This window comes from Rhododendron vialii, chromosome 12a, assembly GCF_030253575.1.
Source record: "Rhododendron vialii isolate Sample 1 chromosome 12a, ASM3025357v1".
NCBI classification, from domain to species: Eukaryota; Viridiplantae; Streptophyta; class Magnoliopsida; order Ericales; family Ericaceae; genus Rhododendron; species Rhododendron vialii.
This window is the reverse complement of record NC_080568.1, coordinates 26252260-26270387: the sequence shown is the minus strand read 5'-3', so window position 1 is coordinate 26270387 and position 18128 is coordinate 26252260. Positions and strand designations below refer to the sequence as shown.

Below are 18128 nucleotides of genomic sequence, written 5' to 3'. Positions count from 1 at the left end.
CTTGATCCATGAAGTTGGTTAAGGTTACCAATGACACAATAAGGCCGGTGCGTAACCAAGTCAGCTACTGTCTCTCGATTAGTACAAAGCCAGCAAAATATTAGCTCAGCTACTGTCTCTCGGTATGTAACAAAGCCAGCAAAATATTAGCTAACGGTACTAAGGATGCATCTGAGTTTCTTGGAGTTCTAGCATGCTCTTGGATGTGTTACTAGCAAAGTTTGAATCTACTAGATGTAGATGTGGTTCCTTTGATTTCTGTATACAAGACAGCCTCTCTTCTAGACTTTTTATTTTTCTGAGAGGTAATCTCTCTTGAAAACTAGAGCTAGATTTAATCAAGACAACATTTTCCAGCAGAAAGAGAAGAATTTCTCGGGAATCCTGTGAATTCATTCATTTTCTGCAATAGACGGTTACAGGTTTCACCCTCATTTGAATTTGAATCCTGCTGAAAGACCCATTAGAGATCAGAAACTATCGATTCAAGATGTTTCTTTCATTGTTTCCAGGAGATTGACAAACAAGAAAATGGATATCAGTTTAGTTCGATAGTAACTTAGGAGTGTGGCGAACGAAGGGACAGGTCACAGTCCAGTGTGTCGAAGGACTTCACTCTTTGTATGCTTCATTGGCCACTTTTTGTTACTATCATTCTTGTGAGGATCTAATAATCTAGAATCTATCATCAACCCACAAAAAGGGATTCCTGGAATTCCTGCTCCCCTTTGCATTGGGTTCGCTACGTTCATCTACCCGTAGAGGGAAATCGTTTACAGAGCATTCCCAAAACTCCTGTCCATATCCCGCCTCTATGGGGTTTCGACTATTACACTACATTAAAAACTCTTAAGCGGTGTGCGATTCAATGGAATTCCCATCCGCCTTTGAATTCACCTGAACCCGAAAAGGCAGGAATCCACTTAACACTATCACGGCAGGGCTTGGAGGGTGAAATTGTCATCCTGGATCATTTCCATTACGGCTGAGACACAGAATAATAAGGCCACTCAAAATTTTCTTTCATCTGGTAAAAAACCATAACCATCCCCACACATAATTACACATTTACTTGGAATGACAGGCCGCAACGAGGTATTCGTCATTGCTCACTATTATGTGCTTTCTATCATATGGATTTTGTGCAACTAAAATTACATGTTGAAGAATGGAAATTGATGTTGAAATTTCCATCAAGGCCTCAATTGCTAGAAGATTCTCTGCTGAGGGTTGGCGACGCGTTGAAGATTTCCTGGCTGAGCTCATTTATCTTGCCCAGTAAAAGCATCTGCTCGGTCTCCAGCTGAACCATGTACTCGTCTTGCATATCATGGAGGCTTTCCAGCTCGCTTAAGGATGTGGAGAGTCCATCTATATTCCCCTCCTCAATTAATGATTGGAACCTTACCATCATTTCTTTCATCTGTTGAAAACCCATTCCGAAAGGAAGTTGTGATTCAAAGTTATGCAGTAGTAAATAATCTGCAGACGAGTTAACAAAGGGCTGCCTCCGGTAGTAGATGGTACAGAAATTGTGAAGCTTGGAGGAACAGAAACAAGAACAGAACAGCGAAGCGTGCGAAATCTAGTGTTTCACTAATATGATAACACTAACGCAAATTAGCATCCATATGCATATGACAACCAAACCACTAAAAAAAACAAGAAAAATAACATAAAAAGTCTTTTGATGTGTTAAGTAAAACATTAGTGAATAGTCACCAAACTAGATCAATTCATTCACTATTACAATTCAGTTCACAACATTCTAAACGTGCAAATGCTCGACAAGTATTGTCCTTAACATGTGAGTTGACACGTATATGGGCACAGGACACCCGTGTCAGAACCGCGTCCTTGACATGTCCAACATAAGATATAAAAATAACTACCCGTGTGACAAGGTGGACTCGTAGCCCAAGTGTCCTACGTGTGTCTTTGTCAGACATACTGTGACAACTAAAGCAGAGTGTCTATGCTTCATGGTAGTTTTAGACCTCTCGCAATGTACTAAAGTGAACAACTAGACACTGCAATGACAACTAGAAAGAAGAGTCCTTGCTTCATACATAGCTCTCTTAATTTTGTAGATTGAACAGTAGGACAAGCTATCAAGAGTGATAATCTGGTTGGCCAACCGCATCAAAAAAATTGGTTATTCTTGTGTTTGTTTGTCCTCTTTTCCTTTTTTCTTGTGACTTCGGGTATATCTCCCACGTCCCACGTGTAGACGGTTATTCACCTGGCAAGTGTGTGTAGTACTCTGAGTTTACTAGACAATGGAAACCCAAAAGTATCAAGAGTGATAATCTGGTGGGCCAACTACATCAAGAAAATTGGTTATTCATTTGTTTATTTGTCCACTTCTGTTGTTCACTTATATTTTGCTGGGTTCCGTTCCGTTCCGTTTGGTTGTTTGTTTTTGTGTGAACACTCCAATAACCAGCTACATTAGTGAAAGAAGCACTCGTGTCACATACTCAAGGGTTGGAAAGGACTACCCAACCTTTGGATAAATGTTTGACAGGCGACATAGATGTGTATTCCCTTGGCAAATATGTAGTAATCTGAGTTTTCTACACAAGTTATATACAATATGCGCCGGATGATTTATGGCACAAGGTAATAAAAAGTACAAATGGTTCGCCATGTCTGTGTACGTAGACATGCGAATTTGCTGAATCCGACACTTAAACATGCCCACATCCCAAACCCGAGACCATATCAGATAACCAGGCAAGGACTTCAGACACGTAGAAGAGAAAGCAACATATCTTGTTAGTATGGAATAAAATGATGTTAATCATAATATTGCAAACTAGTATGCTGCGTACCGTCAATCTGTGATCTTAGGCCTTAAATATAAAAGAAAATAAGAACTTCTCAATGTTCTTTCATGAGATGAACCACTAGAAAGCACACATGAACGGATACATGAAAAGACCCGCGAACTCTCTCACCTGGCCGGATATTTTGTGTGGTTTGGTTGAGGAAGATTCAGAGTCCAAACTTGGTCTCTTCTCTAGTTCTGGAACTTTTCTTGTAATTTGAATATGGATCTCCCCCCTTTTTACTCCTTGAAGGGGTATCCACTTGTCAGCTGTCTGATTGGGAGGCAATCTCTGATATTCCACGACACAATCACCGATATTCGATGTTGGAAGGATAGCATTATGGTCTTTCACATGCAACACCAAGGGACTACCATCATCTGGGAATTCCAAGGTCTGGTGCCACTGAGGATTCAGAGTTTTATCCATAACCTGGAAACAAAGGCAAAACACGGCAAGGTGTGTATATAAATAATTACATTGCAATGTAAGCAGTTTAATCAAAAGACGAGTTAGCTATGATGAATGCACTTCTAGTAGAACACGACAAATCAAAGAGCTACTTGTAGAGTATATGGTAGTGATTTGCATGCCACTGCAAAATGAAAGTTCAGTATCCAGACTCCAGAGTAAACTTCAATCATGTATCTTCAAAGAAAATGCATAAGGATGATCCGATGAGATAGAAAATCCTGTGTCAATCTTGGGAGAGGATTTCTATTCACATTTCTAAAATGTAAAGCCCTCCCGTCTTAACTCTTTCCTCTGTCATTCTCGGCAAATCTCCCTAGGTATTCTGTTCCTAGAGGAGAATAGTTTTGTAGGTTTTTTATATGTTCTTTGCTTCTTCTTTTTCCTTTTTTTCTTTCTTTTTGTGGAAATAAGAAGGTACCTTCATACTACCCTCTGTTCTGTTTTGTTCTTTCAATAAAATTATGGGTTATCAAAAAACAATTATAGGAAGCCATAAATTGTAATACTAGTAAGCTTTCTTTGACGTTAGACGCCCAGAAGTTGTCCGGAACATAATCTTTCAAATAATTTCATTCACGATGCAGGGAAAAAGTCATTTAATCACTTGAAGGGCACATGGTGGCTTGTTTTGCACCATTAGAAGGTGCCCCGTGTTAAAATGCTTGATAGGTTGTGCTTTACATCCAAGCCTCATGCAACTTGCTTCCAAAACAAAGCACAGAGAGAGAGAGAGAGAGAGAGAGAGAGAGAGAGAGAGAGAGAGAGAGAGAGAGAGGAATAATTTGTGGATACATGAAAGTTGAATTTTACAAGACACTGACCTCGAAGCACGAAAATATACTCAAGGATAAACCACATAACCAGAGAAAACAGTTTCTTCCTGGTAGCAACAGAATTACATGAAGAATTGCAGTGTTGCTAACCTTTGTTCTTCTTTTTCTGTTTCCATAGTGTATCCTCACATATGGATCACTAGTTCCTCTGATATCGGCAGCAACAAGGTCTCTTGCTTCAATGAGGACAAGTTCAATCCATCCATTAATTGAACCACTGGTTGAACCCTGAATATACCAACCAAGTAAAATGGAACCACTGGTTCATACTCTTGAGCACAAGGATCCCTAACCAACTTCACAGACCAACTAGACGCACAAACATGGAGACACACTTACCTCTGTTACTGTTAAGTGCCTATGACAGTACCAAACCAGCTTGGCCAAGTACTGAAACAAAAATGAAGGCGATAAGGTTCTTATCTTTCTAAAGAACCCCAGCGCAGACTTCATCGGCAAAACTCTTTCAAAAAGAGAACAGTCTAAGAAAAATAGTTCTAAAATGGATTTCCGAACAAAGAACCAATTATAATATCCAAGGAGATCATGACATAGTACAGTGTCAAAAAATGTAGGATTTTTATAGAAGAATATTGGTGATTGGTGCCATTTTCATCTCGTACTGGTCTACATCGTGTTGTATCTTTGAACCATGCAAGCACATCCTCATCTCTATTTCATAGTTGATAGAAAATATGAAAGGAAATGCCGATAAAAGCATACCTTCAGGACTTCATTATCTTCCATTCTTACTGCTTCTATAAGAAGTCGCAGTTCTCCGGAATTTACTTTTTCAAGCGGAACCCATACATCCCTCGTTGACCCCTCAGCAAGTCCTTCTAAATTTACTCGCGCACTACCAATGTTTTCATCACCCAGCGTTTCTTCACTGTAGCATTTTATCTTAAGATAGTCACCTCCTCCTATCTCATCAAACTCAAACCTCTGATTCCAGGTAGGATTTGAAGTATGTTGGACAGCCTTTGTTTTCTGGAGTGCCTGAAAAGAAGGTTCAAGCCTTATCAGGGTTGAGTTCTAGAGATATCACAGTGAACATGTCTCTGAGGTTTTGAAAGCTGTGTATAATAAAATTCTGACACTTGACAATTTACGTGAAGAATCTTTCGCGCAAATTACTTTAATGGGGTAGCGGGCATTTCCAAAAGCTTAAAAGTACATTTTGTAGTTCTGAACCGAAAATATGATATATATGTTTCCATTTATTTACCTTTCCATACTGCAGTTTAACATATGGGTCAGACTTTCCAAATTTGTCTTTTACCAAAAGGTCCTTCCCTTCAGCAACACTAATACAAATTTTCCTTCCAGTTCCAGTCGGAAAATTTGATGACCCATAAAATGACGGCCAAGAGCTGAGACGGAAACTGTTCAAGCTATGTGAACCATCAGAGAACTGCCATTCTTTCAAGACAAGTTCCACAGTCAACTGCATACAATAAGTGAAAAGATTGAGTTACACAGCTGAACCCATTGTATGATTAAACAATGTTAAAAGATACAAACTTCTACTTATTGTACTGTTACATAAATGGGACACAAAAGAATTTCTAATCTGGCGACTGTCCAACTTGACCAGATTCAGGTGGTGGGGTGGGAGGAAAGATTTATATATCAGGGACAAAAGTAATCAGGACGTGACAACAAGCAATAATATTAATGACCATTAAATGATGGAATCAGAAGAAAAAGTTTCATCATGATTTTATAGCAATGATCACATAACTCGAATACAAAATCTCAGTGCCTAATTAAGGTAACAGAAGCTCTTACGTTTCCCGAATTAGCACCCTCGAAAGGAACAACCATTTCAACTTCATTAGCATGCTTTGCTATCATACTAGAATCAGGTCCTATTGCCCAAAACATCGTGGAATCATCTGCAACATATTTCACCTGCTCATTCGGCGAAAAGAATGCGTATAAACAATTGGCACAACAGATACAGTAACAATGATCATTGATAAAGGAGGAAACAGAGATTTAACACTTAGGGATGTTCAGATGGACTCTTATCTGTCGATTGAGCAAAGAAACTTTTGTTAAACTAAACTGTGAAGTAACCAATTGGAGTCGGCAAATTAACAATGACATGGCATGGTGCAAAGGAACGTTTTTATCATACATATTATACACATGCCATACGTTACGTTTGAAACTCCATATAGATCCACTCAATTTTCATACACGTTTCTGTTGGAACAAACAAAAGCCATTTACAAAGTGTTTGAATGATGGATCTGCTGAGGTACTTACTGAAGGGAAAGGAAAGGCAAACATAAGGTGAAGAGGCTAAATTTGTTTTTTCTACGGTCTCCTAACATTTTTTCTTGCCATTGATAAACCCATCGAGCCAATCCATGATAAGAACACACCCTTACTGTTCCCTGATCTACCATTAACACTTCAGGCTACCATTTGCAATGCAAATTAATTGCCCCATTCAGATACCACAAAAATTGAGACGTTTGTCCAACTTAGATTAGAGAGAAGAGTTAGCATCATACATGGCAATACCTTAATTTCACAGCTTGTTAGATAGTCATACTTCACACTCCCTGGGGTACACTCATAAAGATGGAAACGCAGAATGCCTGTATTTTCGTGTAAAACCATATTGAACGTTGAGTCCCATTTAGGGCTTGATCCGGGTTTGACATTCGTCTTCCTGGTTAGTTCCTCAAGTTCAACCTCCACAAATGTAAGCATATCTTTGTTGTCATGGCACTCTTCTAACCTACCATCCATTGTAGAAATATGTTGCCTTTTAGAAAGGCTTCCCTTCAAGTTACTCTTGGAAAGTTTGCTTGCTGAAATGACAGTCACGTAAATTATACCACCAACGGCCTCTTTCCTCAAGTCTACAGATGGCAGAGAGAGACAAAGGCGGCGTGGTTCAACCATTGTCTTAACTAAGGTGTCAGTTGAAAGTTTAACCTGCAAGGAGAATAAGGTACATCAATAACATAATTCCGAAAAATTAGCTTAGCCCTTAAGAAAGAAAGTCAAGTTTGTATGGCCCCAAAGTTTTGGAAAATCCCCTTATCGTGGTTGTATTGCTTAGAAAAATCTTCAAATGGGTTTGGTGGAAAATGAAGCATTGCCCCGTAATTTTTTGCAATTTAGGTATACAGTTATAATTCTCTCTCTCTCTCTCTCTCTCTCTCTCTCTCTCTCTCTCTCTGTGCGTGCGCGTGTAAATTTTGCCATGTAATAGCACATTTAGCCTTAATCTGCAATTAGAAAAGGTAGAATCTATGATAACTTAAGTAAAAAGCAAAGAGAGCGGAGGTCACATTTTTTCCTTATTTGGTAAAAAACGAAAACTCTTGTTACATTGGCTACAAAATGGAAAACAAATCATAAAGTGGATAGCTATGGAGGTTGATGTGGAATGGGAAGATAGAATTTTGGGTTATGCTAGGCGTTTGGAGATCACAATCTGTAATCTTTCTTATTTGTTGAGAAAGTTGAGATTTGTTAGGATTATATTTATTCTCCTGCTTTTCGGAATAAATGTTGCTTGTTTTGCGTAGAAATGGGTCATAGGCGATTACGTCAACCAGACTTGATTATTGGAATATCCAAGTGACATCGGTTCTCTTTCTCTCTCAACTTCCCTACTTTTGCCCAGTTATTATTCTTCCATCTATTATTCTCTTTTGGTGCTACGTCTGAGGTACCACGGGACCCGATCTTTCAAATATTGTCCTTGAAAGATGCACAAGTTCTTTGTTCCTAAAACGCACAAACATTAGAAACTGATATTGTATTTTACACGTTTGTAACAATTTCTAAAGATGTAAACTCAAAACGCTTCCAAGCATTATGAATGTGATAGTGCAGATATCCAATTATGTTAATTTGTCAAAAGAGAACATGAGAGGAAAATTTTGGCATTTAAGCACATCGTCTATGTCTCTTTCAAAAGCTTTCGAATAGAATTGTTTCAGAAACATACCAGCCATGAGGAAACACCAGGAAGTTCTGTTGCAGGTAGAGATTGACTTCCTCCACTACCAAATGCAACGCCTATTCTCACCTCAGGACTGGATAAAAATGAGTACAAAATTGCTTTTCCATCCAGAACTGGCATCATGAGAAGCTGTAACCAGATAACAATATGGGTCAGATATAGTTAGTGATTTTCTGATTCTGGATGGTCACGACTCACGTGTATATACTAAAGTTTTCGCATTTATTTGATGCAAGGGTCATTCAAAATGGTCCATCTCCCTTAATGGGGAGAAACAGTATATCTGCTTACTGCAGTGAACGTACAGGAAATATAATTAAGAAACAATAAAACAGGCTTTTGAAATGAAAAAACAAAACCAAGTGCTCCAGTTATATGTAACCAAAGCCCTTTCAAGTAACCAAGACAAGTAACACTTCACATCAAATAACAGCTGGAATGTCTTAACATACATCCTCGCCACTATATAGCACGGCTATGGACATAGACACAGACACAGACACAGACACAGACATGGATAAGTCTCGAACACAGATACGGATAGGGACACAGGATTCCTACAAAAATAAAGACACGGAGACGGTAGGGACACCGAAAAATAAAAAAATATTTATTTTAAACAAGAGAAAACATAGTTATAGTAGAAACATGAAGCATTGATATGTATAAACAAGAATTATATATACATCATATTACACTTTCAACTCAAAATATCTGAAGTAATACACATTTAACCCCCAGGAAACTCAAAAAAAATGCATATTTAACCCCTACCGTGTCGCCTCCGTGCCCCTCCTATGCCCCAAGTGTCCCTCTCAACAAATTTAATAATGGACACGCAACATGGTGTGTCCCAAACGTTTTTTGCCGTGTCCCCGGGCATGTCGGGCATGGATACAATGACCTCTAGCCTCTAGGAGTGTTGGTGCTTCATAGCTCGCCTCTATGTTAGGTAGACATTCATGAGGAGTACATTCCAACAGGGTGTTTGAATTTTGTGAATATTTTCCCTTTTTGTTCCCCTCCCATTAAGAACAAAATTTCCCCATGGAACTGATGATATGCCCTGGGACCGACGGAAACAAACACACACACAAATAAAAAAAAGTAGGCCCCTTGTTAAGCATATTTTCAGCAAACATTGTTTGCTTGATTGACAAATTCTATTGAATAGGGCCCAATTTGGGTATCAACTAGATTGTGATATCAAAGAGCATTACACCAAAAAAATTCTTATTCTTCAGATTCTTTAGGTATCAATTACTAATTAACCCGAAAAAAAAAGGCCATAAACATTAAATTCTGGAATTACAAAGGAAGCGAACGAAGAGAGGAGGTTACATACTTCACCCTTGATGTGGATGCTGTTTATGACAATTCGGGCAGTTCCCATTAAAGGCTTCGCCAACTTAGCAAATAGCAAAATATTTACATCCGAAGAATCCCAATCAAACCCCATACGCATGATTCGCTGTCAACAGTACACGAACCATGAGCTTTCTTACATTTACAGAAACACTAATACAAAATCCAAAGTAAAGAATGGAAGCAGAATATCTTATGCTGAATGTTCCACAATGAGGAGAATCCTGTATCCTACATTTCTTTAATTATTTTTTGTTTACATGTCATGGCTGTCTGTATTATATGTTGTATCACAATTGCAGCCAGCTGCAAATCAATCTGCAAAAAAATGCTCATATCGATGTCACAAATCTATCCTGCGTCTTTGTTGTTGTTGCATATTAGAAATTAGATAACGGTTAATAGACCATCTAGCCAATGTAAAATGGAGCACCTAGAAATAACCATTTTCTCAAACATGTCCTATTTACCGAAACATGAAAACAATCACCAAAGTAAAGCATGGTAGCGGAATATTTTATGCTGAAATTTTTAAGAGGACAATCCTTTACTTTTCATTAATCTTTTTTTGTTTTATGTCATGGCTGTATAATTCATGTTGTATCACAATTGCAGCTTCTGCAAATACGGGTGCCAATGAGCTGAGCCGAGCCGAGCTGTAGGGTGCTCAAGCTCTGCTCGAGATCGAATCAAGCCCAAATACTCGAGCTCGATTAGTATCTGAGAACTCGGTTCATTTACTAAACGAGCCGAGCTTATCTACACAAGCTGAGCTACGACTAACTTGTGCTTGGCTCATTTACTAATGAATCAAGCCAAGCCGAGATCTTAACGAGACGAGCCTTGAACTGCTCACAAATAGCTTGATTCGTTTACATGAATTTTGAATACAATATATAGAGCTACAGTAAAGGGGAATCTCTATGAGTCATTTTTTTTCATCAATAAGAGATTTGGAGGTTGTGAATCGATGTGATGGAAAGTTCTACTTTGCTTAGTGTTGTTCTAGTACGAGTCATGAAAATTATCCTGTCCACTAAAAAAGTAGGCGTAATCTCTAAAACCCTACAGCATTTTTGCAATGGGTATAACCTTATCAAGACGATTTGTTATTGACATTACCTGACAAAACTAAAATATTAATACAATGAAATTTCTATGTGAACATGTATCTGCACATACTTTTATAGTCTGGCCTTCAAGCTAGTCTGCACAAAACTCTGCCGTAGAGATTCAGGTAGAATAAGTTGTTCATCACTGTTCCTAGGCATTAATAATGGGTATTTAGTTTGGTGTGAGTACCTCTTCTAGTACCTATAAGGTCTAAACTATCCAAGTACCCCTGTTGCATCAAGTCAGCCTGTTATGTAGTCAAATAAGCTCAACCGCTTACTAAATGACCATAACAACAAAATCAGAGACAACCACGAGTTATTCAAATTGAACCATAAAGTTTGAAAATAGCCACATCGCAACTGACTATCATTTTTTGAGGAACATATATCAGTACATAACAACGGTTTTTTCTTGTGTCACAATAACTGTTACTGATATCTTGACCGCCAAGAAAGAAAAAATGCGAAAAGACATCTCAATAAAAAAACCCAGAAATCGAACCTGATCACCTGAAGTTGACCACTGAGTACCATTAAGCCCCAAGACAGGAGGGCATGAACCTAGTGAAAACTCTTGCAATTCAATTCTTTCCTGTAAATAGATAGCTTGGTCTCAGAGAACGTTATGACATTGTTAACAAATATAGATGTACAATTCAATGTAAAAAGGTAAAAAACTTACAATAAGCCTTGGTTTTCGATGCTTCAAGCGTTTCTGCAGGAATAAAAATCATCTTCGTCACACCCATTTACTTCTCTTTAGAACACAGGAGATAGTAATCAGGAAAGAAATTAGAGTTTGATGTTTTCAAAAAACTAGTTCCCCGAACATTATTCTTTCGAATATTACCCAAGGAAAAGCTACAAGAAAGAAACCCACTTTGTTAGATCCATTCTAACAAAAACGTTTTCTATTTTTCTCAAGAGGCAGGAAAACAATTTCTGGCCTCCCAATGAGAGGACTGATCTACGAATTTCGCCTTATAATAACACTATAATTGAATAGGTTTTCAAGTGAAACTTGACTGGATCCTGAAATCTTATTATCCAGTGCCTCATGAAAACCCGACAGGGACAGGTATCACTAATTGTACACGGACAGTTAAATACCAAGAGGTATGATTCAGAGGGCGTCTAGGGCCGACATGACTAGGTAGGAGTATTCAGGAGATGCCGTTCCAAACAAAAAAAAAAAAATTTATTCAGGAGATAAGACCCCTTTTATCCTGGAACACCAAGCATGAGTTACAAATGTAGATAGATCAATTCTTCCTTGCTGTGCAAATGTATGGAGCCAAGCAAGATTAAAATGACGATATATGCTAAATGAAGAAGCCAAAAAATTCAAGCGATATGTTAGACACTCCATCACTTAGATCCTAGCAACCATTCTTGAAAAAAGTTCATTTTCTAGGTACACTCGAAACAAATAGTGATCCACTGCCAGTCTGCACTTGTTTCAATTGAAGAAGAAGCGTAGTTGTGTCGATAGATGTGACCATTCAGTTAACTTTCTAACAGCCAATTTGCACAGAGGACCGATAAAAACACTTATCTGGTGTTTTGGTATGTTCCATACATAAAGATATGCAAGTATAATGTGAAATTGACAAAATTTAGGAGGTCTAGAGTAGATGTAGACAGTTACAAAACCACTTCTCCTTTGCTTTTAGCTTTAACTCACTTATCTTGTACCACTGAAGTAGGATGCAATTGAAATAGAGAACAGGGAGGTCACCTCAACGATAGATGAAAACATCAAGCAAAGCTTAGGGTTAATGTAGTTGGGCCAAATATCCATTAACAACTTGTTCAGCCATTCACAGTGCTCCAATGGTGTTACTGGCTTCATAACAAGGGAAAAAGAAGAAGGCAAAAGTCAATTTCACTATAAACAAAACGATTGAAATGTGAAACAAGAAAAGAAAACTCACCGCAGTGTGGAGTATGACTTGCTTCCATTTTCTATTCAAGTCCTCCGCAAGGATTTGGCGTTGATAACTCCCGTACTGCACATGAAGGATGGTGAATTCTCATTTCAGTGCATTGGTTCTCATACTCTCATCTCATTCAATCAAACCCCGATATTTTGGGAAAAGAAGGAAAGCAACAGAAGAAAAGAGCAAAACAATGAATTTTATCATGATATGAACATGAACAATAGAATTGACCCCAATGTCAGGTGCAAAACAAAGAGATGAACCACTTTACAATAGCTAGCTTACTATACTGGTTATTCTCATTTCTATAATTCACTCAAAGGTTCCTCCATGTTATGTTTGTATTACAGGAGTTAACAGAATTGAATAATGACTGAGCTGAATAAGTACTACCTAACAATTGTAAAAAAAGAAAAAACCATGGAAGTAAAGAGAAAGAGTAGCAGGAAACAAAGAAACAACAAAGAAAGGGTATTTTTGTGTTACTCCCTAATTTTTGTCTTCATTCATAGGAGGTAACAGTGCTACTGTTTCATCAATTCTTTTTCTCTTTCTTTTTAGGCAAGTATAAATTCATTTTCTTACACATGAAACGATAATAAAGCAAATTCACATGAATAATGACACAAAAAAAAAAAGTGTGAATGCCAAATGGTAAGAGAAATTTCCAAAAGAAAACCTATAGGAACTACTAAAATTTACTAGTGGATCATAACTGCAAGAGTAAAGTCAAATTCTAACCACCTGGATTGATCTCCTCTCTACTGTCAAAGGTAAATCTTCAAGAACCATTACCACCAAACTAGCATTCACTGTCACTGTTTATTATACTTGGATTGAAAGGAATCTACGGAAATTCCAAAACATTGCATGCCCTGTCTCAATTGTTGTGCATAAAATTTGTCAGGTTATTAGGTCCAGGTTGTTGTCCTTGGATAAGCTTCTCCAAGGCCCTCAATCTGAATCGTTTATAAACGAATGAAATCTTGCATCTTAAATGTTTCCCTTGTCATGGATTTTCAGGTTGGAAGCTTTGTGGAATGTGTACCTGACAATTGAGGCTTCTACTACTATTACTACAGATGGATCTCTATGTTAACTCCAAGGAACTCTTGAGCTGTTGATGGCAGGCTTTACTCTCCTATTACTTCTAAGTACACAGTAACTATCTGAAACTATCATGGAGTAGGTGTATCAGCACCAACCACAATGCAAACGTGTGTGTGATCTTCTTTATATGTCCAACCCCTCAATATGAGTGCGTATGTGTGATACCCGTGAGCTGTGTGTTAGATGCTCTTTCCTTTGGAGTGGAGATAATAACGAGCGGGGTCATCTTGTGAGAACTAGTGAAGGGAGAGGGCTGGAACCATCTTCCCCTTTTGCTATTGTGATAATAGGAAGGGTGGGAGCTGTGAGTTTTCAAGGGAGTCGTGGTGTGAGCAGTTAAATCGCAAAAAGGGGCATTTGCTCTTTACTAATCGGCAATTGTCTAATGTCTCTTCTTCTATCTTCACTTGGCATCTCTTTTCAGTTCTTTAAGTTCATCTTGTGTTGTTCGTTTCATGATGTGTTACTGGTGTTGTTGCAACTGCTGTGACGTTTTTTTTTTTTTTTTTGGTAAATTGCTCCATCAGTCTAAGCTGTTAATTTTCATAGGGGGAGTCCATGGAATTTCAGTAATTAGTGCAAGTCATTTTACCCACTGTTGGGCTTATGTTTGTCCAATTATTCTATATTGTTATATTATTTAACCTAGCACAGCTGAAAGTTTTCACCTAACCACGGGGGGTTGTCCCTTGGTATAACAATTGTATTCGGTTCAATTCAAAGCGGGTCTCTGTGTCATTGAATTGGCAGCTATGGAGGAACATTTCCCAGCTGCGATCTCAACTGGGGGCTTATTTGCATCGTTGGGCAGGTTTCCATTTGTCCCATTGCGTATGGATCCTTGCTTGTGAAGTTTTTTCTTTCAGCATATGGGCTGTTCTCGAATGGGCCTTACTTTGCGCGCTCAATCTGTTGTGCACATTTTTGATCCTTCCATCCTTCTTGGTCTCTGTATCCATGATCCCAAGTTCACCGGTCTCTTGAAGAAGCACAAGTTCTGGCCTTAATTTCAGTTGTAATTCAGTAGTATGATACTATGCTACATTCAATTAATGTAACCCAATGTTATTTTGTCCATTGTCTCTCTTCCCTCTTCTTTAGATGGGAGGGAAACAATTGTAGTGAATCTAGTAGCATTTGTAGCCATTAGGCCTAGTTTTCCAAATTTTCCTTTTTTTTAATTTTTTTTCTTTTCCTCCTGAGGTATGCCGTAGGTTGTATATTCGGTTAGTCTTTTTCCTATTCAAGCTAATTTACACCCCCCCCAAAAAAAAAAAAAAAAAAAAACCAACCACCAAAAGACGAAGGACAGAAGAAAAGATGAGAATGGAAAAAATCAATAACCAGGTGTTTACACCCTATTTTTGACAAAATTCTTGACTGTCGATTGAAGTTGAGAAGGCTGTGTCGAGTAAAAGACATCTGGCAATTTCCTTAGCTTGTCGAGAATGTGTTGAGCAGCTAAGGGCACGTGGCAGCAGACGAAGAAATAACAGAGAGAGTTTTGATAAGGCAAAGGCAGTTGGATCAAGGATGTCGGAAAGGACACCTACACAAAGCAACTACCTAATCTGGACACAAGATTTCAGGCCAAGTAACTGCCCAAAAGTTCAAATTGAGGAGGGAAGTTGTTCAAGTTTGAATTCAAAGAGTGAAGTTGCAGCAAGCCTATAAATACTAGACTTAGAAGTCAAAACGAACCCCAATCAATTAATCGCTCAAAGGCTTCTATTTTTATTGTCATTTACTTTTCTTGTCTTTAAATTCCCGTTCTAGGAGTAGGAGTATTGTAGTCACCATCGACTGTTACCTTTGGTTGTTACGCTCGACTGTAATCTTTGAAGATTAATAAAAGTTTCTCTTTTGTTATTCTACTGATTTTGACTGAGTGAAATTTTTAGTAAACATGAGGTTAGTTCTTTTAAGTTCAATAACTAGGTGATAGAGGTGGCAAATTGGCGGAATTTGAATTGGTTGAAACGGGTCGCGGGTTGAATATGAGCAAGTCGAATACGGGTCAAAGAGTAGACGTGTTAAAACGGGTTGGATCGAATATGGGTCGATCCAAACCCAAACCCGTCCAACCCTACTTGTTTTCTCCGTCATATACATATAACATGTACGGGTTTCCTAATCAGGCCAAATTGGATCTAAAAAAACACATAATTAGGAAAATTCATAAAATAAGGATAAAAATTGAGAGTACGCCGACCGTGAATCAGAGTGTAAATATTATAACCCAATACTAATGTATTTATCTTGAAGGTAAACAAAAAGAACGATGAATCTGATTGAAAAGGGGAGAGTGATTAATGTTGATCATAGGCAAAAAATCAAACTGTAATCAACAGTTTCGTCGACTATGATTTAGATAAAGAGAGAAATTCGTCGATTTTGGTTATAGTTTCGGTTTTAGGCATAAGTTTTGGTTTTAATAGCCAAATCGAATTATACTGTTGTCATTTCTAAGTTCATCTACGGTGGTATAATCAAAAGTTAATTGTTTTTAAAGTTAACAATGTTGGTACGAAAGATGGCTCACAGCGGCACAATCAAACTTAGAAACTTAGCAACCGCTTGAAAGAATAATTAATATCACAAACCCAGATCGAACCATTCAAACAAGAGTGAAATTTACCTGAATAGTAGCCCAAACGGCGACCCCAAGCGGAACCCAGTTGGAGAAGGTAAAAACCCATTTCTCAATAAACCATCCGACTAAAATCAAAGGAATTATGAACGGTAGAAGAGACTTGTCCACAGATAAATGGTTCAAGAATTCCAGAGCTTCATTCAGATCAAAACTTCTTGATTTTCTTTTGCTCATTTTTTGTGACAAGAATTCGGTTGAAGCCTTCACTGACATCACTTTCTCAGCAACAAATTGAGTTGACTGTTAATTAATGGCATCGATAATACGCAAAGAAACAAAATGGGATCCTCTGGCAGGCAGCAGGAAGAAGGGAGAGAAATAAAATGTAAAAGAAATAAAATGGGATCCTCTGGCAGGCAGCAGAGAGCGAGAGCGAGAGCGAGAGTGAGAGTGAGAGAGAGAGGAGTCCAAGTCAAGTCAACCATGTGGTCGTGTGGATTTGGACCGGCCACCGACCGAGTGTGGGGTTCACTCTGGACCCCGCACGAATGATCCGAGCCGCTCAATAATTTAAAAAAAAAAACCGAGTGGGCTACGTGAAAAATAAGCTCAATCCGATATGTGTACGTGCTCGTTCCAAACTTTCATTTTGAACGGCTCGAATCATCTGATTTTGGAACAGCTCGGATCGAGCACATACACACATCGGATTGAGCTTATTTCACACGTAGCCCACTCGGTTTTTTTTTTAAAATTATTGAGCGGCTCGGATCGTTAATGCAGGGCACGGAGTGGACCCCACACAGGGTCGGTGGCCGGTCACCAGTGTTTTCGGTGTGGATTTTAGGATAAAAGGTGGGTTAGAATTGAAAAGTTATGTGATTTATTTATTTATTTTAATAAAAAATATTTGTATTTATTTATTTTGCATTAAATTTTTGTGATTTATTAATTTGTTTCGACGAGAGAAATTGAAAAAGTAAAAAAATTTGATCGAAACTCATAATTTTTTGAATAATAACAAAAAATAAGTCAATAAGACCATTTTTTAAATTTATTTTTGTCTTTTTGAAAAAAAATTATGAGTTTCGATCAAAATTCTTTACTTTTCTAATTCCTCTGGTCGAGAAAAATCAATAAGTCACAAAAATTTGACGCAAAACAAACAAATTCAAAAAAAAATTGAATAAAGGCAAAAAAAAAAGTCAAATGACTTTTGACGCCAAACCGGCCCGAAGGGAGGTTTATTTCTTTTTTTTGTTAAGAAAATTGATTTTGGCATTCTCCAAATTGATAATCACACTTTCAAGAGAAGTGTCAAAATTATTTACTTTTTCAATTCTTTTGGTCGAGACAAATCAATAAGTCACAAAAATTTAACGCAAAACGAACAAATTCAAAAAAAAAAATTGAATAAAGGCAAAAAAAAAAAGTCAAATGACTTTTGACACCAAACCGGCCTGAAAGGAGGTTTCTTTCTTTTTTTTTGTTAAGAAAATTGATTTTGGCATTCTCCTAATTGATAATCACACTTTCAAGGGGAGTGTCAAAATCAATTTCATATAAGGATTGATTTTGGCCACTTCCCAAATTGATAACCGCACTCACTCCCCTTTTGTTAATATATACTCCCTCCTTTTCAATTTACTTGTTCCAGTTCTATTCTAACTGGATTAAAAAACTAGTTATATCTTTAAAGTGGTAATGAATTCTATATCAAATATAAATCTTATTTGATAAATCTCGATTTGTTCTATAATTTAATGTTTTCGAAATCACTTAAAACATTATGAATTATAAGATATAATTAATTAAAAAATAGCACGAATTCCAAAAAATGACAAGTAAATTAGGACGGAGGAGGTATACAGTA

General features: G+C 37.7%; 2 protein-coding genes across 2 annotated transcripts in view; both read right to left on the bottom strand.

The window, feature by feature from the left end:
* Positions 1 to 998: 998 nt before the first annotated feature.
* LOC131310618 (synaptotagmin-5-like) lies at positions 999 to 16707 on the bottom strand. Its single transcript, XM_058337742.1, has 14 exons — positions 16301 to 16707; positions 12547 to 12621; positions 12351 to 12458; positions 11295 to 11327; positions 11115 to 11204; positions 9478 to 9603; positions 8118 to 8261; positions 6674 to 7093; positions 5930 to 6052; positions 5367 to 5585; positions 4862 to 5137; positions 4229 to 4366; positions 2961 to 3263; positions 999 to 1423 (listed from the first exon to the last, which is right to left on the bottom strand). Exons 1-14 carry the CDS (start codon positions 16526 to 16528, stop codon positions 1202 to 1204), a joined length of 2505 nt encoding a protein of 834 aa, XP_058193725.1. The 5' UTR covers positions 16529 to 16707; the 3' UTR covers positions 999 to 1201.
* Positions 999 to 18128, bottom strand: part of LOC131310619 (synaptotagmin-5-like) — a 33603-nt gene continuing 16473 nt past the window's right edge. The window contains exon 15 of the mRNA XM_058337744.1: positions 999 to 1200. The gene's annotated coding sequence lies outside the window, so the exon portion shown is untranslated. The remainder of the gene's footprint in view (positions 1201 to 18128) is intronic.